Genomic DNA, 27,357 nt, shown 5'->3' on the forward strand with positions numbered 1-27,357 from the left:
TATCTCTCAGTTAGTACGCGCGGTGTGATTGGTCAATTTTGCGGGCGGTATTTCACCGAACTGCCCGCTAAACTTCAACTTCCTTTCGCGCGCCCCCGATTCACCCTGATAATAAATATCTTACTAATCTCGTTTTCTCTGTTCGTACTGTAAGTTACGGATCCTCGTTTTTCCCCCGTCGATTTATGGCCCAAGCGCGAATGAATCAACGGGAAAAAAAACGAGGATCCGTAACTTACAGTACGGACATAGAAAACGAGTTTGAAGAGGTATAGTTTTCTCCACCTCACGAAACTCAATTGTTGACTTGTTTTACACCGATCGATACTTGATTGTCGTAGCTGGTGGAGAATGCAGTTGTGTTTCTTAGCCCTACAGGCTTCCTGGGCAGCGGTTATTGTCATGGTGATCACTGACTCTTTCCCGACAACCAAAGCGGTGATATCAATGTCATGCAGCTGGTTAGTTTTGATAAAGGATGAACACTAAGCCTGAGAATACAGACACAGGGTATCCAAGGAATCTCTACTAATCGCAGAGTAGATCTCGTCAACAGACAAATATCATTTACAGTGACAATAAGAAAGGGGATCAGGATCTCGGTGTGGGATTCTTAACGGGTCGGCGGGACCAGTGAACCGAGTTACCACCGACCTTCCAATAAGCGCCCCAAATTTTAACAAGGGACCAATTCTTGAGTGTAGTTGTAATAAGCGCCCAAATTTCAATTAGCGCCACCTTGTAAAGAGCGCTTTGTTGCGTAAGTGCCCTGAGTACAATAAAAAGCGTTCTATTTAGCACCGGCACACACGGATTGGAAAAGCGAAGAAGGTTATTGTATTTCGTCCTTCTCGTGTAAAGGGAATATTTAAATTAAGCCTGATTGGCTTGGAGCGGGGCAAATGAGGCCTTTTTAACGTACCATTTCGTTTCCATTATTTATATTCAGTGTGTTATTTTCCTTCAAGGTGCTTTTTCCGCATACTCGGATTAAAAATAAATGAAAAAAAAAATAAGCGCCTTCTCCCGGCTTATCAACACTCTCTCGTGAGCGATATTATCCAAAAAAAAGTTGTCGCCGCGGGTGGTAAGTCGAATCATTAATTTGGTAGCCTATTTTTTTTTTAATTGATCTGCGCTGACAGTTTATTTAAAGCCCTTGGTGTCCCAGAAAAACTCCCGTTAACTTCGAGAGTAGCTCGCGCGTATCCCTCGCGAGCCTCGTGGGCAATTGCTTGCAGTCCAAGCATTCTGCCGTCATTGAGTTCGATCCCTAGGTTTACATAGGTAACCAATCATTTTAATCGAAAATTAGTCTGTGTCTAAGCCATGTTCTCTTCTGTTTCCTTCTTCTTCTTCTTCTTCTTCTTCTTCTTCTTCTTCTTCTTCTTCTTCTTCTTCTTCTTCTTCTTCTTCTTCTTCTTCTTCTTCTTCTTCTTCTTCTTCTTCTTCTTCTTCTCCTTCTTCTTACGGTTTAACTTTCAGTCATGATCTGACCCTCTACCACCCCCTTCGGCGCCTTCCACGCATGCCAGGAATGAATGACGCCATCGGCAAATGGAAGAAACTGAAACACCCTTGTTTACATGCAATTTTGTGGCGGGCTTTCGATCCCTTTCTGACAATGGCGGTACCGTCAACCGCAGATTACCTTATTGCCATAAAAAGTCCAATTAGCAAACTCACTCTAATTTTTCAATTATCGCCTCAGGAAATGTCCTCCTTATCTGAAGCTTGCGATGAATAGAACTCTTTTATCGCAAATTGAATAAAACGCAAGGATTTTGTTTCGCGAACTTTCCTGATAAACAAATAACTAGAACCATTCTTACTGTACGGTGTACAAGTATTTCGCGCTGTAATAGCGTGACTTATGTTACTACCAGCCAGATAGCGTGACAAAACGTAATCACAAATTAATTCCCGCCATGCCACTCTTGAGTGACGGGTGATTGAGAACCGGGGTGACTGCACCCATCCTTCCGGTGACGTCATAATGGCATATGTATTGGAATATTCAGGAATATCACCGCGAACATCCGGTGTGGTTTGCAATGTATTTTTCTATTGTCTAAGTAGCCTGCGTAGCAGTCGTTTCCGTTTCCTTCAAGCCAAGCGGGGCAAGCGCGCGAGGGCATTGGGCAAAAAGGAACAAAAAAGTGGGAGCGCCCCTCCCCCCCGCTCCTACTTTTTTTGCTCCTTTGCCAAATGCCCTCGCGCGCTTGACCCGCTTGGCTTGAAGGAAACGGAAACGACTGCTACGCAGGCTATTGTCTAAGCTAAAAAACCGTACATGATTACTATTGATACCTTTCTTGTCAATTCCAAATCGAAAAAATATATATATATATTATAAATGTGTCCCCGAAAAGATCAGTCATCTAATTGTCTACGATTCGCGTCAGCCTTAGCCCAGGGTGTAGCGTGTCGAAGCGTGCATTCGTAAGCCTCACAATATTTGACAAAATTTTTACTACTGAGAGTCTGATAGCCCTGCGGTAATTTCTGAAACAAAGATATTGAGTGGTGTAAATTTGCTATGAATCATGATGGCCCGTTTCTGTCATTCTTCCTGTCAATGGAAGCCCCCGTCAACCCCAATTTTTTCTAAACCTTTTTAATACAGACAAACGATCTGCCTTTTTGTGAAAGAGCCGCGGAATAAGAAAAAAGCCCAAACTCCTGCCCAGCTAAAAGATAGAATTTGACCTGTATGGCAATATTTGCGAAACGAGTTTTATCAGTTCCTTCAGTCATAAGAAAATTATTCACTTTCCCAAAAATGGTAATGGTCAAAAATAATGATATGAATAAAATTAGATGCAAGTGAAAACGAGATGATTTCAGTTTACAGTAAAAACAGATCAGATGTTTCGAACCAAGAAAGATATATATAGGATATACGCGATATTAATATCCAACAAAGCCCGTCTATACGGACTCAAGATCAAGCCACGAATGATTCGGCGGTATCAATTTTAAGTGTAAAGAAAATATCATTCAAGCGGATAATTTTTTAGTTTTTGACGGAAAAAATGTCGACAAATTAGCATACATGAAATCATCTGCACTTCATTTCCTTAAAGTAGCTGATAATTTATTGTGAGTAGGGAAAGCGTGGTTTATAGAGGTTTGTCATGTCTGAAAATAACAATTGAATCACCACTGATTGAATAAAATGCGAAATATCTGCCCGTGGCAAATAAAATGACGTCACACATCACGTGACCATTGTTGAGCCCTGCCCAAAAATTTGCACATTTCTTCATTTATCAACGGTTGTTTTCCCGTCTGCTAAACATTCTTTGAGTTGTTCTGATCATCTTTTGAGAACAGTTTCAACTTGAATATACAGTCCAGCTATTCACGGGTGCCTGTTTCAAGGTAAGAGGTGCTTAATCTTAGCAATAATTCGCTCTCGCTGCAGAAGCGATTCGCGTTTGTATTTGATGCTTGAGTGTGCATCGATTTGATCGAGCGGCGTACAAGTTATTATGTATCTTTGTAGATCGGCATATATAGCTGACATCACCACGTACATTGTTTAATTGTGGTCTATTAGTCTCTTTTTCAGTGCAGTAGGGGTCCTAATGTTTTATTTCTTCGCTAGCTATCTTTCTCTGATTCGAGCTTGGCTAGTTTTAGCTTCTTCAAGGTATCCCGTTTGTCCAATCAATGTCAAATTTTAAAGGAAGCCCTTGCAAATCAACGGTGATTTTTCATTTTCTTTCCCACTTTCAGGTTGCATCTAAAAACTGAAATTCTTAAATCATCTTTCACAATGTTTTCTTTTACAGTGTCAGTTAGATCGTCGTCAACTCCATCTCAAATTATGCAGATACTTTTTGCGACCTTTAAACTATAGTCTGAAATGTCAGCCGTCTCCTCCCCCTAACCCACAGGGGGCGCGGGAGAGAGAGACGTCTGAATTCCGAGCGTTATAATGTCGTCCGTTGACGTCACGTACTTTTGCGAATATGGTAGGTAGTTTTTGATTGGTTCTTCCCTAATTGAAATAGATAACCATTTCTTATTGGTCGAACTTGTGAAAACAGATATTCCATTTCGGCGGCGAATATAAAGTGTTGACAGGCCAGACACAACTCGTAAGTTCCTGGTGTGAAAAGTGACTTCTCGTTTAACGACGTCTTTAATGTGGTTTTGCTCTCGCGAGTATATCTCTTAAAGATTTTCCTTTTTGGAATAGATGAGTGGGAGGCTCTTTCAATATTTCTCGAGCCGGGTGGTAAGTTGTGAAGATGGGAATAATTTTACTTCGCACTTTTTCGTTTTGTTGTAAAGCCGACTTCCGTTCAGTGAATTTAATCTCAGAGGTTATTGTGTTGATAGCCTCTTGCCTGAAGGCGCGTTTTGAAGTTGGTATTGCAAAATAAAATTTCACTGAGTAGTTGGTTCTCAGAAGTCTCAGCGATTCTACAATCATGCGGGAATCCTTGACATTCCCACGCACTTTTTAAAAACCTACAGAGACCTGCCAGTACACATTTTTCTTCCTGCCTCCCACCGGGGTCAGAAAAGGACTAATAAAAAATGAAGCCCTGAGACTTCTTCGAAACACCTCCTCTGCAAAATCATTCTATTACAACATCATCCACTTCAAAACGCATTTTTGGGCTAGAGGCTACCCTTACAATCTCATTGAAAAAATAAGCTCTGATTTTCGCTGAACGGAGGTCGGGTTTTCAACAAAACGATAAAGTGCGAAACAAAATTCTTTCTTTTGTCACAACTTACCACCTGGCGTTGCCTAACATCAAAAACATCTTGAGGAGCAAATGACTTTTAATTCAAAACCAACCATTGCTTCGAGAAATATTCTGAAGGACCTACTCTTATTTCATACAAAAAAACAAAAAACAGTCCAAAAAAGCAAAACCATAACGAGAAATCACATTTCATACCACCATACCACGTTAATAGGAGTCGTGTCTGGCCATAGCCTGTCAACACTTTATTTACTAATAACATTTATCGGAACATTTTTCAATTCATCTTCGGTGGAAAATGAAGTGCGATCCCGTTCATACATTCTTGATGCTTCGTCTTCAACTTTTACGGCTTACAAAACGCACACAACCTCCTACATTATGCATGCTGCAATGCTTCCATGCGCTTCCATGACTAGTGGCCGCCATTTGGTTTCAAAGGTTTTTATTTATGCAAATTTGCATAAATTACTGTGTGACGTCAACGGACGACATTATAACGCTCGGAATTCAGACGTCTACTCTCCCGCGCCCCCTGTGGGTTAGGGAGAGGAGACGGCTGACATTTCAGACTATTTAAACTAAACTCAAATCGTTCTTGGCTGATTCTCGTCAATCGAACTTTCAACGTCTTCCATCAATTCATTTGGACGACAAATCGATTTACTTCCACAACATTTTCAACGAGCAAAAGCAAAATATTCCAGTTAGTATGTTTTTTTTAAACTTCCCCGTGAAGAGCGTTCGATACAAACCCAAAAGTGTTGTCAATTAAGTTACGTTACAACGCGTCTTTAGGCGCTGTTTCATCACCACCTTCAATATTTTTGTAAACAGTATCGTTGTTGAAATCAGAAGCTAAAAATGCTAGGGGCGATCCCGCTTCTATCAAATGAAAAAATGTAATGTAGCTCACGCTCATCAATCTTTATTTACGTACACGAGGCTCTGCTGTTTCTCGCCAACTGCACTGTCATAATTGCATTTACACAATTGTATTGAAATTGCAGATGAATCGATCCTGTTTGTCACCCAAGGGAACGAAATTTTACGAACATATTGTGTTCAATTTTGTTCATATAAAGTTAAAATCTAACCTGGTATTTATGTTGTATGTACAAACGTTGCTGTCTACAAATTATTTTCGTTTAGCGAAAAATATATTGATCGAGTCTATTCCTCTGCATGAGTCATTACGTATTGTCATATTTTACTCGTAACTAGTTATGCGAAATGTTTCCGGAATATGCGCTTTTGCCAGGCTAACTGTGGGTTGACTTGTTTAGTTTTAGACTAAATAATATAACCTTATTTAATTTTCATTTAAAATAATAAATGAGAAACAATGCAGACCTTCTTGTTTTATTCTGTGAATCTAGGTTTTGTTCCCCACCCCCCCCCCCCTCCAAAAATGTCAGTAAATATGTAAATATTAACATTTCCTTTGAAAATTATTGCTCAAAACATTAGAGTCTGTTGATTAGATAAAGAAACCCCAAAGTTTAATCTTGATTTATATTAAAGCTCTATCAAGTCTCTGGATGAAATTCTAGCATCTGACAATTTCAAACTTAAGTCTGAATAAAATGTAAAAATTAAACCACTCCAGTGATTATTATTTTCTTGTAAACCAAAACTTGGCCATTGTACCATTAAATTCCACAGGGCCGTCATTCTGAATTTGTACTCATCTGCAGTGGTTATTGTTTGTCTCTTAAGTATACCCCTTTACAGCTTGCTGGAGTGTCAGATGGTAATGCCCTTGGCTTACAACGGTTACCAATAACACGCGACCTACGACATTCAAATGTGTCGGATAAAGGTGTGTTTTGGTGGACATCAATCAAAGAAAAGCCTTTGAAATTATTTTGAATTCTGACAAGATTCCAAGGTAACCCTGCAACAAACTAAGAATTTTACCTTGCTAAGAGAAGGTAAACTTTATTTAAATTGATTCTCCAGCCAGATCAAGCGCAAATAAAAGGTATTTTTCAATTTAAAAAATTCGATTTTCACTGCATGTGATAATTTGCTCACTTGCATGCATCGCTGATTTAATTGTCAGGTGTAGCTATTTCAGATGTTTTATAAAAAAATACGGCTTCGTCTAAACAATGGGCACTTTTTAGATAACCTGTCTTGGAAATCAACTTTCATAAAGTTTACCATCCGTCAGCGGATAAAACTGTCCATTTCTTCGTTCTGTTGCCTTGAAATGTTCTCAGAATTCAAAACAATTGCAACAGCTTTTCTTTGATTGACGTCCACCAAAACGCAACTTTATCTGAGTCTTTTGAAGGCGATAGGTCGCATGTTATTGGTAACCGCTCTAAAGATTGTCCTCATAATTTTACAGTTGCCCTCCAAGCTTCACTTTTTGGTCAACTGACCATTTTTCAGACAGTTCAGCCTTAGGCATTATTATTTATATATCTTTGGATATACAACTGTATCACCAGACTGAAGCGGTTTATTAACCAAGAAAACAATATTCCTTTCTTTGCAGGCATTTCGTTCGTTTTTTAACAATGTGGCAGATGCTTCTCTTGATTTCATTTTTTTGCCTCTCTGTGCCGACCAATGGTAAGTATTAGCTTTGGTTTGGGTTGGATCACTATACACTATGCTCAAAGCAAAACGTAATTAATCTCGGACTACAATTTTGTAAGAATTGAAACAGCAAGAGAATGAAAAAAGTATTGTACAACATCTCCTCATTGATCAATCCAGTGGCGGTTCATTTTACTAACAATAATTATTTTACAAACCTATAGCACAGCCAATAGGCACAATTCTCTCTTGTACTTAACAATGTGTATGCTAGGTTTGAAGTTTTTAGAGCTTTTTCCTAAACTTAAATTTATGTATGTTTAATTCAATTTGCATTAAAGTAATTCACACTAAATTTACAACAAATATCTTTCTACAGTGTATGTGGATGAAAGTTAGTTACTGAACAGGGGTGTTGTGACTCTCATATATCAGGCAAATCCCAGATTACCAGCCTGAGGGTGATTTCACTGTTTGCGGACCGCACCAAAATTTTTTTTAGCTATGGTAACATGAAATCGTAAATATCCTGACGATTTGGGATGGCCAAGGATAAACATGGAAATTCAGGAGTTATTCTATTTTCCTGACATGTCCACATATACTGCGGTGGTTAGTGTTCCTGAAATTCTCGATGGAAATTTCAATTGAAGCAGCTGGAGCACAAAATAAGGCCCTAAGTGACTTGGTGTATGGTCAGATTATTCTTTTGTTTCACAAGCAAATACAAGGCATTTTGCAACACAAGCAAATACAAGGCATTTTGCAAGGAGAATCTAGCAGTTTATCAGAAGTCGCTTGGGGCTTTTTCCACTTACCCCTTCAATTTTGACTGTCTATGAGGGTCACAAATAATGTTGAACTCAGTACAAACTCTCTAGACAACTCAGTATACATATGTAGTCACCAAAAAAGCTAAAAAAAAATTCAAACTGGGGAACTTCTCCTGCATCTCTGTTTTGTGTAACTCTGATATACATGTAGTAACGCCTAGAACTATTGACCCATCTGGACTAGGCCGCACCTCATCTTTGCCATTTGAAGAAAATGAGAATCCATTTTCGAGTATCCGACCACATTTGAAAAATCCTTTGAGGAAGATTCTGATTTAATATCTCAAAACTCGGTATATCCAAAATTCTTGAATTAGACTTCTTGAGGACAATGTGCATAATTTATTCACTATCAAGGCTTTGAAGCGTGCAGATTTGCTCAAGAAAAAACAAGCAAACTTGAATTTTCGACACAGTCTGTGGAGTACTGTTTGCCGGACCTTTTAAAATTGAAAACAAATAATATTTCGGCATGTTTTGTGTCGCTCAGCGCCCGGATAATAATTGCAATCCTAACACATTGTCACTTCTGACGTGACAAGCAGTTTGATGCAACACGGCAGCATTCCAGAATGTAAGTCCGCAGTTTACTTTGTATTATTTTCCAAGTTATTTCAATTTTAAGTTGGGAGAAGCAAAAGATTGAATACGCAAACTACCCAACACCATTTTGACTTTAAATTACTCGTTTGATTAAGCACCGATTCTTCACACCTCGAACACTTGCAGATGTGCGAAATGCAACAAGTCCCCATTGTTCTTTCCCACGGCACGCCTCGCCTTTTTGTCCGCGGCAAACTGTACCTCGTCTTCACCGCGGAATGACCGTTTTTTCACCTAGGTGGACGCGCGGCCACTACCCGCAGTAAAGACGAGCTATGCCCTAGTCCCGTTGGGTCAGTAGTTCCAGGCGGTACTGTAGGAAAAAAAGGGTCCTACTGCGAGAATACCAAGGGAAAGCCGCGAGTAGGTCCCGCCGCAGCAACGAGGCAAATGGGTCAATAGTTCCAGGTGGTATTGTAGTTGCCTAATTTAACCAGTATCGGGGACATCTGGGACGGTCAAGGAGCAACGAAATTGCCCATTGCCTGGGGTTTTTTCTGTAGGTGAAAAAGTGGCTTACATGTATGCTTGATAAAATTTGTTTTCCAGGTCAACAGTCACCAAAACCTCCTCCTCCACAGATCACAAACTTTTTGAAGCATGATTTGATTAACCCAGAGCAGGTGAAGTTTAGAAAGGACAATGCCCTTGTATTGCCGTGTGGTGCAATCGGAAGCAACTTGAAATGGTCTTGGAAGCACAACGATACATTTATTCCTGAAGGTGAATTAAAGTTTGGCAAGCGAAGGCTTGGTGATGATGGTACCTTGACAGGCAGTAGCCTTGGTATAACAGACGGTGGCAGTTATCAGTGCTTTGTCGAGGATACTGTAACTAATGTTCAAACGTTCAGCAGGAAAATACAAGTTGCTGTTACAGGTAAGACACTGGGTCGCAATTAAAGAGCTTGGAAATCCTTTTTTTTTTCTTTTTTTCTTTTTTTTTTTTTTTTGCATAGCAGGACATACATGTACATATTGCCTTCCAGAAAGGGCAGAAAATAATTAAATTCTTAATAATTATTATTGTTGTTCTCACCATTAATTTCTCCTTCAAATTTGTCAGTGGCCTATTTTTGCAAGTTATTAAGTACAGTGCAAATGTAAGTTGACAGTCTCGCCTCAAAACAATCCTCGATCCTCTAAGTTATGGAGTATCTAGTCTCAAGTTTTGAGTTTAGAGACGCTCGAAGAATTTTTCTAGGATCTCTATGGCAGATGTTGAGGAAACGATTAATTTCTTGAACCTCAAACAATTTTTGCATGGCTCTTGCATGTAGTCTCTTAGTTTGGTCGAAAGTTGAAGTAAATCAAATCAGCGACACTGATTGTTCGATATATAAACCGCCTTTTTTTTTTTTGACAGTTGTGGGAGAATTTACTGAAGAAGGTAAAAAAGATTTGCCTGATCAGCAAGTTACCCTTGGCAGGACTCAAACCTTCAAATGTCCTGCCCACTTCCCCAGTAATTTGGTTGACTTCTCTTGGACTGGTAAAGACATTAAGATCCAGCTGCAAATGAATGAGCGACGAGCAATTAAACCAAATGGTGACCTTGTCTTCTTGTTTGTTAAACTGGAGGACGTTAGTGACATTAAGGGATTAGGTGGTATCCAGTGCACCATGTCAGCCGCAAACACGTTTTACTCCTCTGGTGCCCTGACACTTACTGTACCTCCAGGTAATGTTCAAACAACTGTTTAAGATAACTTATTATTCGACTATTATGTCATTTCACCAAATAAAGTCAAGAGAACGTGCAAAATATGAGACCGTAATACACTGTAGTGTTCCGGTTTGACTGGTTTACAACAGAGCGAATTAAGGACGAAAAAAGGCAGATAAAAGGAGCAACAATGCCGGACTGGACGAAGAATAGTTTTTGAAACGATGCAAGCTCGAAAACAAGTTTTAGCATGCCAATCACTTGTCATTTACATTGTATCTTTTCATTTTATCCCATCAAATTACATGTAAAGACATTTAACTGGCTTTCTGCGTTGTTTACGTCATTCGTACGCGCCATATACCGATGGACAGTTAATGCCGGGTGTATTTCAAAACTGTTACCAAAACAGAGAAGCCAAAATAACAAAATATATTTGTAGTGGAATAATAAATCTCTTATTCGATGGTTTTACATATAATACTTGCGAACATTTTCCTTCTGGGCTCGGAAAAATACTACACAACTCGAAAAATATCCGCGCGTATTTTATGTAAAACCATCAAATAAGATATATTTAATTTTAGTTGTCGATAACAAAATGTTATCAATGACAAAACAGTTCTCGTCTGTGAATCAAGCTTTTGACTACAATGGTGAAAAATACCCTGTTGACAACAAAGTAGTTTTTCTTTTAAAAAAGAAAACTCCTTAATTACAATGTACACTGTAGTTGTCAATAACAAACGCAGCAGTTTTGTTATTGCATGGCAAGTCACTTTTCCCATTCTGTGAGTAAGTTGATCACTCAAGTCTATTTATAGCCATTTTCTGCATGATGTTCTTAATATGCACATTACAAGCAAGTTTCCAGGCACCCTCAAAACATGCAGGTGCATGGAAATGCATTTCCAAATGCTAAAATTGGCAATTGAAAACAATTGAAGGAGTGCCTGGAAAAAATCCCTAAGTGACTTCTGATAAATAGCTAGATTCTCCTTCCAAATTGCCTTGTACAGTACTGCCTAGAACTATAGACCCATTTGCTGCGTCGTTGCCGCGGGACCTACTCGCGGGTTTCCCTCGGTAATCCCGCAGTAGGACGTCATTTTTCCTCGGTTCGGTTGCGGTATGGCTCCAAAGTTGCCGCGGGAAAGTTCACTCAGGTAAAACCTTGGTAAAGGAAAGACGCGGTAGAGTTTGAATATGCTTTTGTCTCCCTTGTGTTTTGGTTCGTCAACTTCTAATGGCAAAATCGCACCAAAGAACATTAAGTAGGGGTGACGATCATGTGCGATACACATACGATTTTCGGCCCTTGAAGGCTTGAACCATTTGAAGAAAATGACAATCCGTTTTCGAGTATCGGACCACATTTGAAAAATCCTTTGAGGGAGATTCTGATTTAATATCTCAAAACTTGGTATAACCAAAATTCGTAAAGATTTCTTGTTGACAATGCGCATATTCACTATAAAGCTTCGAAGCGTGCAGATTTGCTCAAGGAAAAGTCGGGCAAACTTGAGTTTTCGACACAGTCCGTGGAGTTCTGTTTGCCGGGCCTTTTAAAATCATTTATAAATTGAAAACAAACAATATTTCAGCATGTTTTGTGTCGCTCAGCGCCCAAATAATAATTCCTGACGTGACAAACTGTTTGATGCAACACGGCAGCGTTCCAGAATGTTAGTCCGCGTTTTACTTTGTATTTTTTGCCAAGTTATTTCAATTTTAAGTTGGGAGAAGTAAAAGAAAAGAAAACTGACCTACGAAATTCACGGATTATAAAATATGTTCGCACATGACGATGTTATTGTAACTTGAAACCTTTGTGTCGGCTTCGCAAATTTTGTCGCTTCGCTTGTGTTTAAAGTCTATTTCAAACCTCTTTCTTCTAAAATGAACTTGGCACTGCAACAAGAATAATATTCCCTCTCAATATCCGAATTTTTAGAACACAAACTTGCTCTAAAATTCAGGAGATATTTTTAGCAGCTTTTTGGTCGGACACGTATAAAAAAAGCTTACGAATCAGAAGCGGTGGTTCCAACGAGTACAAAACAAACATCAAACTTGCTCCTATGCAAATTACGGTTAAATGTTACAAGACGCTTGCCCTCCGTCACTTGTATCGAAATGAACAAACTAAATTAAAAAAAAAGGACTTTTATGACAATTCAGCGAACTCTCTTTCGTAAAGTTATACTGAGTGTTTCAAAAGGCATGTAAATCAACGTACACGTATTTCACTGGGTACTTAACACACCCTCGGAGATAACGACCTTCTTTCTAGTGTTGGATTGTTAGTTACTTTTGTTATCTCTGAAAAGACTGAATACAAACATTTGCCGAGGCAAAGATTCAGGATTTTAATATTTGAATTATTACGCGAACTACCCAACGCCATTTTGACTTCAAATTACTCCTTCGATTACTGAAGCACTGATTCTTCGCACCTCGAACACTCGCAGTATAAATGTCTTCACTCACACTAATACTTATTTTAGAAATGCAACCAGTCCCCATTGTTCTTTCCCGCGGCAAGCTTTGTCTTTTCTCCCGCGGCAAATTTACTGCGGCAAACTGTACCTCGTCTCCACCGCGGAACGACGGCTTTTTCACCTAGGTGGACGCGCGGCCACTACCCAGGGTAAAGACGAGGTATGCCCTAGTCCCGATGGGTCAATAGTTCCAGGCGGTACTGTATTTCCCTGTGAAACAAAAGGAGAATTTGACCTGTATCAAAAGTCACGTAGGGTCTCATTTCACCCACACCTTCAATTTGCCTTGTCTGTGATACTATAAAACTGGTTATACTTAGCACTTTCTAAAATCTACATGTAGGTAAATATAATTTAAGCAAACAAACAAGATTCTACAACGGCCTTTACAAAAAAAAGTACAATATATTTCTGATTTTCCAACCTGGTCATGCCATAAATATATTGAACTGTCCTCGTAGGTAGATATTAAATAATTCATTGACTTTAATTTGTATATATGTTGACGTAGGCCAAACAGATCCTGAAACTCTGTTTGCTCCATCATGGATTGAGTTTCCAGCCAGCACAGAAAAAGCCATTGAGGGAAGAAATAAAACATTACATTGCCTTGCTGTCGGAAGGTAAGTGTAAATTGCTTATAGATGAATAATGTGAGTGTATTACATACTTTAGATCTTGAGATGCCTCAGGAGTTGCTTGGCAAAAGACCCATGGATTGGTACTTTTGAATGATACGACTTTTCTCCCAATTTCTTATTAGTAAATTGTGATGCAGTGTTCTTACCAGGATTTTGGAGAGCAGTGCGATTATGGCTAAATCGGAGAATAGTATGTCCGATTTAGGCGTACTATTCTACGATTTACCACTAAGGTTTTTACCTATTTTACGATTGAAGTCTCCGATTCTTCCGATTCTACGATTTTAGCTTAAGAGACTTTAGAAATGATTATCGGATTCTACGATTCTTCCGATTCTACGATTTTACCATAAGACATTTTGGAAATGATTATCCGATTCTGCGATTCTTCCGATTCTACGATTTTACCTTAAGAGACTTAAGAAATGATTGTCCGATTCTACGATTCTTCCGACTCTACGATTTTCCCTTAAGAACGAGATATATTCATGTGTAGTGCGCTTGTTTCGGCTAATGGATTAAAGAACGAGATATATTTCATGTGTAGTGCGCTTGTTTCGGCTAATTGATTAAAGAACGAGATATATTTCATGTGTAGTGCGCTTGTTTCGGGAAGAATCGTATAATCGGAAGAATTGGAATAATCGGAGAATCGTGCCAAGTAGGAAAATCGGAGAATCGGAAGAATCGTATCTCAAAACTCATTTTTTGCTATTCTCCGATTTAACCATAATCGCACCCTTCTGGGATTTTGCCTTTAAGGGTCCTAGGGCTCTCCTGCCCGCCAAAATAGGGAGCTTAACCACAGATGTTCGTGAGCCACGAGCAGCAACTGGAAGTCGAGTGTTTCCTTTTCTGGCGTGGTTTTGCTTTTTACCACTGACATGAAAAGTTCTTGTTGATGACTGTGGCTTGATGTTACAAACACTTTGGCGTGAAAACACTCCAAAAGAGGAAACATTCAATTTCTGGTTGCGTCCGTGGCTCAAAAACGTTTTTGCTTAAGTTCCCTAATATGGGCCCTGCAGGAACTTAGGGTGGTCAAAGTTAATCATGATCCGTGACCGGCTCATGGAAAAAACCCTTCGGCATTCAATTTGTTTTGACAGCAATGCATTTTAGTAAACGTGGTCCTTCTTCACTGAAACAGCTGCTTGATCTTTGCTATATTAGTTCCATTGTCCACCTCATCGTAATCTAGCTCCATCAGAATTTTGTTCGGCTTCTCTTCTTTCTTGGAGATTACATGTAGGTACACTGTACTTTACAACTAAAGTAAGAATCTACCTTTTGCTGTGCCATGTTGTTCATTCTACATCTGCCACATGCTCTACCAGAAGACAATGATTATCATTACTTTTGGTACTCAAATGAGGAACATTTAACTTTCTTAAAGCAATTTTAAGCTTTTAACATTTGTCTATTTTTCCTTTTGTCCTTTTTTGCCATTATTTTCTTATAGTCCAAATTAATGCAAAAATTCCTATGATGTTTATACTAGCATACAGCAAAACATTGTTATTTTATACAGACCTGCACCAAAAATAACTTGGAAGCTGAATGGGGTGGTACTCACGCATGGGAAAGACTCAATGGAGATCCCAAAGGCATTCCATGGAAGGCAGCTGATTATTGTCAAAGTGCAAAGAGAATTTCATGAAGGCACATATACTTGTGAGGCTGAGAATTCTCAAGCAAGTGCCCAACCAAGAACTACAAGCCTGGTGGTGGAAGGTATGTGTAATATAAATTTAGCTGCAGTACAGGTTAGAAATAAGTGAAGTGCAGTCTGTATCCCTCAAAGAAAAGTTTTCTTCCTCCTAGTGAGATGTGACTCTCGACTCTGGAGACGAGACACTTGTGTCAAGAGGTGTAATTTGCTTCTATAGGGAGATGCAAGATTCATCTTGTGAGAGCTGCCTGAAAACTGTTAGTACTAAGGCTTGACTTCCTTGCAAACTAAATCGTATCCAAGAAGTTTCCATTCAAGTGAAGGACACTTGCATTGATAGAGCAACATCATTTAATTGTCCTGGGCAGATCACGTCGATGCTATCTGCATAAAGATTAACCAGAGGATAGGCCTATTAAGGAGAATCAGAAACCTACTGCCATTACAAACCAGGGCCAGTTACCTTATACAATACCCTAATCCTACCTCTTTTTGATTACGGAGACGTTGTATGGGGGGACAAAAATAACGATACCCTGATGTCAGAATTGCAAATTCTACAAAACAAAGCTGCTAAAGTTATGTTGGAGCTTCCACCACGAAGCTTGTCAACTGAAGCGCCCATAGGAAACCCAAGCTTCTTAAGCCATCCCAAGATGCGCAGAACGTATTAGTAGTAGCAAAAGGACCAGGGGGCACCGTCCTTAACCAGGCATTTTAAATGAAGACTGTATCCACTATGAAGTGAGTGTGTGAGCACTTTTTTGTTTTCTTTTTCTTTTTTCTTTTCCTCTTCTTGTACATCCTCTCAATAATATTGATATTAATCCTAATTTTCAGTCATTCCAAGATGGACATCTGGGAGCCCTCCAAAAAGCAAGGAAACCGTTGATATATATGGAAATGGGACGTTAACTTGTGATGTGTTCGCTATCCCTGAGCCAACTTTTCGGTGGTACAGAGATGGACAAGAAATTTTGGCAGACACGTAAGTTCACTTACATGCTCATCTTTTAGACTTCTACAAGTTAATAATAATAATAATAATAATAATAATAATAATAATGATAATGATTATTATTATTATTATTATTATTATTATTATTATTATTATTATTATTATTATTATTATTATTATTATTATTTGTGTTTGCTGGGGACTGCCAGACTTGAACTGAGAAACGTGCTTGACAGTTACATAGTGACAGTAAAGAAAGGAGAAGAAGGTACAGAGTATCGTTCATGTAGGCCAAAGGTGATGGCCCAATGTTCTGTAACTGACTGAGTAACACATAATTATGGCGATGATGACAATGATGACGACGAGGATGATGATGATGATGATGATGATGATGATGGTGATGATGATGATGATGATAATGATGATGCTATAGAGCAATGTCCTTTGATTAAATCGAGGCAAGGTGTAAAGTCTGCCTTAAATTTGACATTATTTTATAGATGTTTATGCTCGACAGAACATTTAGATGCCTGGTTCTCACAATGTTTGCTACATGTAGAACAAGATGCCTGCTATACTGGCATTACGCGTGATGCTGGGGCTGATTCATTTATTCCAACTGTATGCTTCGCCGATTGATAAAAATATCCTTGCTAATGGAATAGTTTGAGTCACGACGATCGTGTTACGTTGTTTCCCTTGTGTTACGCAACTCAGACTATCAGCGGAAATTTGTGAAATTCCATTACGATAACGTAAGCTTCTCAATGACCTCTTTTTAGTCTCGCGTCGTGGTCTAAGACTGTCAAACAAAGCACGATTCCTTCGCCAGGAACTCACCAATTTCCACCTTTTAAAATGACGGGTGCTTCTTATAAGTTATTAGACTGCAAGCAGTCCCTTTCGAGATGGTGTGCTCATATCGCAGCGAGACTGGAGCGAGGAGAAATAAACGAGAAGAGACTGGGGGAGAGAAGGGAAAGAAAGGGACTGCGCTCTTAACTGTAACAAACGCGTTCGAATTTCCCGTCGCTCCAGCAACGGAAAATTCCGATTGGTCAATAAACAATAGCTGCTGTCAGACAAGTTTGATGTGTAATTAACTTCTTCACACGTGTGATGTCAACACTTCAGATCACTAGGAAAATGGCTTCGGTGAGAGAGAGTAGCAGCGATGTGTTCGTAAATTTAAGCGATCAACTCTGCGGCTTAGTTCTAAAAGAGGAACAGAAGCTAGCAGTAGAAGCGCTTTCTCGGAAAATATGCAATGGCCGTTCTTCCCACTGGTTTTGGAAAATCCATTATTTATCAAAGCTTCGACTTTGCCAACACGGCCTCGATTGTGGTTGTTGTTCCGTTTCGCAGTATTTTCCAAGACCAGTTGCAGTCAAAAGACCTTGGTTTAAAAGCAGTTGCCTTCAAGAAGATCCCACAATTATAAAAAGACATTTGTGCCAACAAGTACAATGTAATTTTCGCATCAGCACGGAACAAGCTTTGTCGGAAGAATTCACCGCAGGATGCTTTAAAATGATATAACAACAGCTTTCTAGTCGTTTTGAGCCACGCTCTTAATTATACTTCGGGCGTTTGTGTCGTCGATTTCTTTTACTCTGGGCCCTGAAGAAAAACTCGAATTTTGGCCTTTTCAAAGAAGCTTGACGATTATTCCCCTTCGCTCCTAATCAGTAATGTTTTGGCCGGTGTTCTGGTCATTGAATAACAATGCGGAGTTGTTATCTATTTGCTGTCATTTTTAATTGGATTTTTAATGGGTTTAACGAATTGTGGGCGGAGTTACCCTGAACGCGTCTGTTACAGCTAAGAGCGCAGTCCCTTTCTTTTCCTTTCCCCTTTTTTCCGCCTCTCCCCAAGCCCCCTTCCGCTCGTTCGCTCTAGTTTTTTGTCGCGCTCAGCTATTTCGCGCGACCTCTCGACTATCCAGAAAGGGACTGCTTGCAGTCTAAAAAGTTATTCTTTCGATTCACCGCTTCAAAATGGTGAAATTTCCGTTTGAAAACGGCGCACTTGAGTCCAGAACATGTGAACAATATGGCGCGACAATTTAATCCATTTTTAATAAATGTATCAAATGATACTTTGACGTCACACAGGTAGGGGTGAGTGGGTCCCCTCCCTCGCAATTAAAGCGACAAGGAGGGATGTTGATTGGCCTGCTGTTGTTGAAGACAATCAGAAAAATACGTCCCGAGTAGGAGAGGGGAGAGTTTAATGAATAAATTAATGTACCGATTTGTGGCTACGACGAAGAAAAAAAAATAAATAAAAAAATAAATCAACCGGGTTTTAGACACGGTATGCCCCCTCAGGGCATCCCGCGTAATGATGCATTTATTTAGAATGTAGATGAGTGAGTTGGATGAAAGTTAAATATTAAAGAGCCATTAATTTACTTACACTACAGGTGAACATACGTTTGTGTGTTTTCTTTGTACAGAACACAGGTCACACGGGATGTTAATAAGCTCCATTTCAAAGTCGTTAGATTGGCTGAGGCTGGTATTTATCAATGTGTGGCTGAGAATACTCATGGAATGATTGTGTCTTCCACTTATGTCCATGTTTTAGGTGAGTACTCATTTATTTTTTTAGCCCTTTAAACCCCTGATGTCAAAGAACAAATTCTCCTATCTTGTCTCCATAATTTTTTAATAAAAGTACTTTCAATTGGCTCCAGGGCCAGGTTGTTCAAAAGCCAATTAAGGCTAATCCATGATTAAAAGATAACCGAGGTTCTTCGCTCACTTGTTAAAAATGTTTCTAAAAGCTAATTTCAACGGTAAAGAAAAGTCTACGTTAAAACTAAGGGGCAAAAATCTTTTGGAAACATTTGTTTTAAACTAGAGCCAAAGTTCACGTTAACCCAGAATTAGCTTAAGGACGGTGCCTACTATTACCGAAGTATTTTTGTGCAGTTTATGACTATGCAGGAAAAGTAGATCTTAACAAGGCCCATTGGAATCCAAAAAGAAAATTGGGGGTAGCCATGCATTTTTTAGAGATAATTAAGCAACAATATCTCTAAAAAGCGCCAAAACATAAAGCAATGTATGGGATTTTTTCTTAAATTGAAGCTAAACCCTTTCCCGCCCGAGGGAAATGTCGAATTTTTCTAAATCGCTAACTATGAACTGGGAGACCACATGTGATACATTTACAGTGTATACCATTTAAAAAGTATTTTCTGGGGTGTGCTATAAATCACACCAACAGAGATGGAAGAGGTCACATATTAGAGTGAGAAAAGTCCAAAATGAAAGAAGAAAAACATTGGAAACTTTCCTATTCGTTGTACATACTGGGTATCCCCCTAAACTATTGCTTAATGTACAGCTCTCAGTACATTGCTTGTTGTAAGATACATTGTATCAACTGGACATTTAACGTACGAAGGAAAAAAAATCCAAAAGTTTGAGGGGTGGTAAATCAAGTCTCAGATAGGAGAGGGGCATGATTTTATGCCTTCAATTTATAGATCTTTCAACGATCTTTTGGTTGTGCAAATTTTACACAAATTGACCAAATACTGAGCTCATAATTGCGTCTTGTGCTATATGGCACTCTTGGGCGGGAAAGGGTTAATTTTCTCTGAAAAATGCATGGTTACCCCCAATTTTCTTTTGAGATACAAAAGGCATTTGGTAAGTTCTGCTTTGTCCGTATAGTTTTAAACCGCGCAAAAATATTCCTGTATTAGTAGGCACCACCCATAGGAAACCCGAGTATATCGCGATGCGCAGAACATGTGCGCAGTACTTAACAATAGTAAGCACCATCCTTAATTGAGTTCTGTACAACTGGGCCCAGAAGTCATTAAATTAAATAATGACCAGACAATGATTAGTGGCTGCTGTTTCTTGGGCATGTTACAAAGGCCGCTTATTAAGCTAATCAAAGGTCTGGAATTGCGTTACCAAGTGATCCAGTTTTTAGATTTGCTCCTGAAGTGACTGATAAACTGAATTTACAACTTGTTTTATAAAATGTTTTACAGCTTTGCCACCGTCTTTTGAAAAGAGAGGATTTGGGCCATTTTACCTGTTTCAAGACAGTGAAGGGCGTTTGAAATGTGATCCCGACGCTGCACCTAGACCAAATTCATACAGGTGGTTCAAGGATGGAACTGAAATCATTATGACCTCCCCTTACCGTTTGGAAAGTGATGGCACCTTGGTTATCAGTAAAGTCCAGCGTAGCCGTGATGCTGGTCAATATAAGTGTTCTGCCACAAACTTTTTGGCCACTGCTGAAGCTACAGCCGAAGCCACAGTCCTTGGTAAGGATTTATGCCATTTTTATGTTGAATCTCTTTTATTCACCAGATGCCCACCCCCACCACCCCCCTTGTTAACATAAAATAATGTTTTAGAAAGTACAGAGTAGTTATAATACATTATACACAACAGGCAGTTTTCACAGCACTTGAAAATTTGTCAAGGTATTTTAGCTTGTGGCGAGCCACTTCTGCGTGCTTAACGCCTGGAATAAAGCCCTACATGTAAGTGACTTCTGAGAAACTGAGCACTAGATTCTCCTTCCAAATTGCCTTGTATTCACTAGTGAAACAAAAGGAGAATTTGACCTTACATCAAGGTCACTTAGGGCCTTCTTCCACACACCCCTTGAGTTAACCCTTCAAACCCCAGTATCAAAACGCATATTCTTCTTATTTCTCTCCACACATTTTGTATGGAACCACTAGGGAGTAGCTGTTTGAACATCAAATATACATGTATGTGACCTAAATCAGGGTTGGCTACTCCTTGGAGTCCTTGAAAAGCCCTGGAATTTAATATTTTAGATTTCAAGGGCACTTAAAAAGCCCTTGAAAAGAAGAATTTTTGCTATAAGTGCTTGAAAATTATGAAAACTCCTTGAAGTTTTATTCGGACGGGGAATAATGTAGGATTGTATCAAAGTAATTCAGGGATTGAGTGCAGATTTCAAAATCGGGGCCAGAAAATCATTATATCTGGGGGAGCTTTTTTAAAGTTGCTATTGACCAATGAAAACTTTTAGAAACATAGTGGACAAGACAAAGTAAACTTGCTTTGAATACTCCTTGAAAACTCAGTTTTTAGTGCTTGAATACTCCTTGAATTTTAAGTCCAAAAACCATCACGGACTATGTAAATATAAACCAGTGATAAACTGTGTTTGCAAGGACCACCATGACAAAATGAAAGTACGGATCCCGTAGTGAAGGATCTAATAAGCAAAAAATTTTAAAGCAAATAATCTAAAAAAAGAGCAAGGTTGATTTCACAAACATACCCTGAAGAAGAAAGGCCGTGCCTTTCGAAATATTGGAAAATGTACTTCCTTGACCGTGAAATCAGCCTTGCTCTTTTTTTTTAGATTATGTAAATATACATGTTTAATTACATAGTCGTAAGAAATTAGCAGCGGATCAAGTACATCTGTCATATCGTAAGCAGAAATTGGTTTAGTGTTAGGGCTTAAAGGAAGAGTAGCCTGTTTTACAAACTGATTTGTGGCATGCATAATCTGGTTGGTTGGTGGCATTTTTAGTAATTAGGGGGAGGTGCCTAAGAGTTGCATAACTACCAGCTGCACATCAACAGTATCCATAGCAACCCTGTGAGCGGACCCATCCACCAAGTACCGTCACGCTGAATCCGAACATTCAGTGGAAACCCGAGGAAGATGGCCCCACAACAATTCTACTTATCCAAAAGGGGGGAGGGAGGGAGGGGGGGGGGGGTGGCTTGAGACCAAACATTCTTAAGCACCAAACATGCAACGGGCAATCATATAATAATTATTATTGATCTGGACACTGAGATGAAGTGAGAGCTTTAAAGCTACAAAGCTCCTGCTGAAACCAGTATGACCACCCGGACGACACAGTACGTCCATGGGACAGCATTGTCCCGCATTTACCTTAGCCTAAATTTCATTTAGCCACATAATAAACAAGCAATATATGTGCTTTTGACTGGTTTCCCAATATCCCTGCTGTATACAGTCAACTCTCGCCTTGTGTGCTATTACAGACAACCTGATAACACGGACAGGGTACAGATGTTTGACTGAAATAAATTTCGATTATTACAGACTATTTCTTTTAAGGGCACTTACTTGCGGTCCCAAGGGTGTCCGCAATAAGGGAGTTGACTATAGCCCTCAAGAAATGATGACTATTCTTTCTATTCAGATAAGACCCAGATCACCATAGCACCACAAGACCAGCAGGTGGTTGAGGGCACTCGAGTAGATCTACGATGTGAGGCAACGGCGGATCCCACACTTGAACTTGGCTACTACTGGAAAAGGGATGATGCTGTGATTGTCTACAATTCGAAGTTTCAGTGGCTGGCATCACAGAATGTTCTGACAATCATTGATATCACAGTTGACGACGCTGGTGTTTATACTTGTTTCGCTTATACACCTGAGCCAAAGAAATCGGAAGATTCTGCATCTGCTACGATTGATATTGCAGGTACTAATATTATTTTATTTGTTTGTTTGCAACGGAAGCTACAGTGTACTAGATAAATATAGATGGCCACCTCTTGACAATAGGGAGCTTAAGCAGTGATAACGACGAGCCAGTGAGAAAATAAAAAAAATAAAACAATAATTTATATTAGCCTGAAAACAGGGGCTCTACACTTACAAGTGTCATACTCATAAACTGTGGTACATTCCTCTGTAGTCCATTGCAAAGCAATGACATGAAATGACCACAGTCTGCGGGTTTCAACCTAAACACATTATATTTGATTTTCCATTCTCTTTTTGAACTTTAAAGCCGCCCCTATGGCATTAGCTCCTGGATACACTGTAGTTCAGCCACATTACAGGAACTAAATGAGTAGAAATCATCGCGATTTATTCAGAAAATGCGAAGGCAATTTTTAAGTCCCTTTTTCGATGGTGTCGTCGTCGCCTCTGCTTAAGGTCCTTAATGCCCACATTCTTTGCATGACTTGCAAGTGTCCCCACAAACAGAAAAAGGTTGTTTCTGAAGTTCATGCTGACGACTACATGTACATGTACATGAAGTGTGGGGCAAACTTTTGGGAAACAAGATGCCTATACTGGCATATAGGCGAGATGCATTTATGCCAACTGTATGCTTCGCAGATTTATAAAACTATCCTTGCTAATGGAATAGTTTGAGTCACGACAATCGCGTTACGTTGTTTCCCTTGTGTTACGTGAGATAGGGTTTCACCGGAAATCTCGGAAATTCCATAACGATAACGTAAGCTGCTCAATGACCTCTTTTTATTCTCCCATCGTGGTCTAAAACTGTCAAACAAAGCACAATTCCTTCGCCAGGAACTCCCCAATTTCCACCGTTTTAGCTGTCGAGTGCTTCTTAGAAGTTATTCTTTCAATTTCCCCCTTCAAAATGTTTAATTTTCCGTTTGAAAACGGCAGACTTGAGTCCACAACATGTTACCAATATGGCAACACAAATTTAATCCGAGATTAATGAATAAATCAAATGATGCTTTGACGTCACACAAGTAGGGGTGAGTGGGTCCCGTCCCTCGCGATAGATGCGACAAGAATTGATTTTGATTGGCCTTGCTTTTGTTGAAGACAATCAGAACAATTCATCCTTAGTAGGAGAGGGCAGAGTTTAATGAATAAATAAATGTGCAGATTTGTGGCTACCACGATATAAAAGATACGGAGCCCGTTATTAGACACAGTATGCCCCTCAGGGCATCCCGCGTACAAAGAAAGGTACATGTACATGTACAGTGTACATGTAACCAGGCTGAGAAAATATCAAGTTAAAATTCAGACATGATTGCAACTTTGGCATTGCTGATTTGTCACTGAACAAAATAATAATGAATATTTTGAGAGCGCATAACTTATAAATTATATTATTATGCTGATTTAAACTGTGCGTGGAAGATACGCATACACTACAAACATGTGTACTGTTCCTATAGCCGACTCAGAGCAGGTTATCTACTTATCATATACATAATACTGTGAAACTTATCAGTTATCAAACAAAAGCCTGGAAAAAAAGGCTGGATTGTTAATTAAAACAATTTATAAATTATTATTAAATAGTTGTTATGGCTTTACAGTATTTAACCCAATGTTTTTTGGCTCATCATTTCAATTACAACCAAAGATCAACGATAAAAAAAACCTTTTGGCGTCTTCATGACACTGCATTTATTATGAAGATGGAATGAAAATTAGACTTTAGATGTTTGCAAAAAATAACCAAATAAATTAGGATAACAATCAAACAAACAAATTCATTTTGATTGGCAATGATTTACATTCCAACTTTATGGTGTCATAAAGATGTTAAAATGTGTTTCTTATTGTTGAGTACTGCTTTACAAAAGAGCAAAATGATGATGAGCAAAACTTTACTCATCATTCGATCAGACAAATATGAATTACTCAGTGGCTTGCGTTTTTGTTTAGGGGCTCCATATCCTCCAACAAATCTTGAGTTATCTACAGACTGCAAAAATCGTAGCACAACTCTCAAATGGGTAACCGGTGCATCTAACAACGCAACAATCACACATTTTCTCATCGAGCGATTGTCGGATCATGCTAATGATGTGTGGCGACTAATTGCAAATGTCACAAATTCCAATACTACATCAGTTGCACTCAATCTTACTGGCTGGGCAACGCTGTATTTCCGCGTTAGAGCTGTGAACCGGTTTGGGCCAAGCCGTGCCAGTTTACCTACAACTTCACTCTGCCGAACTGAAGAAGGAGGTATGTTGGTATAATTTTTTATACATGTTAGTAGGCTTGGAAATTAAAAAGGGCGCCAGGGCAGCCTTCTCGCCAAAAGCTTGGTGTCTGGCAATAACTGAATCCATTCTTCACAACTTTCATAATGGGCTCAGTACTAAGACCCCATCCACACTAATGCAATTTGTTTGAATTAAAATGCATTCTTTCTGATACATTTTCGCCTATCATCCACACTAAGGGTGCGTTGTTTTTTTTTTTTTTTTTTGGGGGGGGGGGGGGGGGGAATCCAAAACGGATTTGTGATCTCAGATTATTCAGATCATGGTGCATCTAAGGAACCGATGAAAATTAGTCCGAATGAGCTGAGATCACAAATCTGTTTTGGATTCTCCCAAATCCACTCTGGACAAGGATTTGTTCATTCCTTTGATGCACCATGATCCGAATGATCTTTGATCACAAATCCGTTTTTGGATTCTCCCAAAAACAGGCACCCTAAAACACCTTAAAACGCTGATAAAAACGGAGATTTTCGAAAACGGTTTCAAAAGTGGTGATGTTTGAAAATGGTGACCAAAATAGAGTCATATGCTATCAGTTCCAGTCCAAATAAGAGCATCGATCCAAGATGGAAGATGGTTAACACAAGCGTAATCTCAGGTCCCAGCCGTTTTTGTTTGTACCTGATTGTTTGTCAACAACAACAGACTATTCTTCGGTACTGATTCTCTTTGCTTACTATTATTCCGATAACAGTTCCAGATAAATGGCCAGACAACTTCAGAGGAGTTCCAGGGAAGGCAGAGGAACTTGATATTGTTTGGGATGTAAGTAGCTCCAAGATGATCTTTAAAAAAAATGGTTGGGAGATCTGGAAGCACATTAGTGTAGTGGTTTGTACATCAGACTTTTGATTGGACAGTCGAAAGATCAGGGGGTCATTGCTTGAGTTGAGGCTAGTTTGGTCTCTTTATTGCTGTTGTTTTCCTCAGACAATAAACTTTGCTCCACATTGTCTCTCTTCACCCAGGTGTGTAAATGGGTAACGCCGACATACTGCAGGGGGTAACCCTGCGATGGACTAGCATCCCATCCAGCAAGAGTAGCAGTACTCCCAGTTGCTTCATGCTTCAGAAACAGGGTTATAAGCAGGGTGAACCACATATAGGCTCTTGTGCAACTTAGACCTTTTTACTCTTAGATATAAAGCCTGGATCCTCTTGTACCACCTCATTTCCTGCAACATTTCCATGTTTGGCCAACAATAATTTGTTCAATTTTAGTCCAAGTACAGCACCAGGTATCCCTACAAGATACCGCCAATCTGAAAAAATCACTGACATGCCTGCAAAGTTAAGCTTGAGTCAACTTAAACCGGCACATCAGTGATCAAGTCCTGGGATGTCTTGTGATGTGGGCTGCTGATGTTCTCATGTACCGCAACAGTGTCCCAGGCTACAGTAATTACAATTTGAAAACTGTTTTTGTTGTTCAGATGTCAACTGTAAAATGTGCAGACGTAAAGTTAAATTGATAAACTTGAACTTCACATCAAATGATAATTTTCCTTATGGTCATTTTCTCACGTTGCTGTTTGCCATTTTTGTTTTCCCAGCCCATGCCACTGGTAGAGTGGAATGCGCCCAACCTTTACTACAGACTGTGGTATGCGAAAGCACCTGGGCCATTATCAGAGCCTGTAAGGATTAGTGACCCTACTCTTGGCAAATTCAATGTACCAGATGCTGGTTATTATCAGGAATACCAGTTCAAGATCCAGGCTGGAAATGATGAAGGCTTGGGACCTGAGAGTCCCCTGGTAAGGGCATTTTCTGGACAAGACCCACCTGAGAGAAAACCAGAGGATGTCACTGTAGGCACTGTGACAGCACGCAGTGTTGAGCTCTCTTGGAAGCCTGTTACTGTCACGAGAGGAAGTGTGGATGGCTACAGGGTAAGTCCCACAATTACTTACAACTAGATTTTTGAGAATGATGTACATTGTATTGTGCAGTAACAAAAAAAATCCATACCCACCCCATGGAAGGGAGTAAGGGGTCTTAGAAGTAAAGAAATTTTAGAAGGAAAGTAATGAAGCTGAACTGGAATTTCTTGCGGGAAGGGAGGAGTGTTAAAAAAAACCCTTCCATTGGGGGAGTATGGATATTTTCTGGAACTGCGCCTTCTGAATGCTGAAATCTGATCTTCCTAGCTGCAATTTAAAGTGAGGAAAAGTGGCCATCTTTATTACCTTATTTTCATCTTTGTGGTGTGCACTTGTGCGGTGAAGAGATGAACACAAAGTCGTACAGAATTACGTACAACAGGGTAAAATGTAATGATTGAACAGGGAGAACTACCTTACTGATTATTCCGCAACCGTAAAGGGATAGTGTCACCTATTCTTGGCGTTACATACTCTTATCGGATAGAACGTTTAAATAAGGGTTCCATTTTCA

General features: G+C 39.5%; 1 protein-coding gene across 1 annotated transcript in view; it reads left to right on the forward strand.

Annotated features, from left to right (window-relative positions):
* The first annotated feature begins 3,231 nt into the window (after positions 1 to 3,231).
* The window catches only part of LOC146463202 (fibronectin type III domain-containing protein-like), a 35,262-nt gene continuing 11,136 nt past the window's right edge, over positions 3,232 to 27,357 (forward strand). The window contains exons 1-13 of the mRNA XM_085084755.1: positions 3,232 to 3,384; positions 7,234 to 7,310; positions 9,263 to 9,592; positions 10,079 to 10,393; positions 13,391 to 13,502; positions 15,052 to 15,254; positions 16,033 to 16,180; positions 18,612 to 18,742; positions 20,169 to 20,450; positions 22,353 to 22,640; positions 24,611 to 24,916; positions 25,655 to 25,725; positions 26,514 to 26,852. Coding sequence (XP_084940881.1) covers positions 7,256 to 7,310; positions 9,263 to 9,592; positions 10,079 to 10,393; positions 13,391 to 13,502; positions 15,052 to 15,254; positions 16,033 to 16,180; positions 18,612 to 18,742; positions 20,169 to 20,450; positions 22,353 to 22,640; positions 24,611 to 24,916; positions 25,655 to 25,725; positions 26,514 to 26,852 — 2,580 coding nt within the window. The 5' untranslated portion in view covers positions 3,232 to 3,384; positions 7,234 to 7,255. The remainder of the gene's footprint in view (positions 3,385 to 7,233; positions 7,311 to 9,262; positions 9,593 to 10,078; positions 10,394 to 13,390; positions 13,503 to 15,051; positions 15,255 to 16,032; positions 16,181 to 18,611; positions 18,743 to 20,168; positions 20,451 to 22,352; positions 22,641 to 24,610; positions 24,917 to 25,654; positions 25,726 to 26,513; positions 26,853 to 27,357) is intronic.

This window comes from Pavona decussata, unplaced genomic scaffold, assembly GCF_977016875.1.
Source record: "Pavona decussata unplaced genomic scaffold, jaPavDecu1.1 SCAFFOLD_180, whole genome shotgun sequence".
NCBI classification, from domain to species: domain Eukaryota; kingdom Metazoa; phylum Cnidaria; class Anthozoa; order Scleractinia; family Agariciidae; genus Pavona; species Pavona decussata.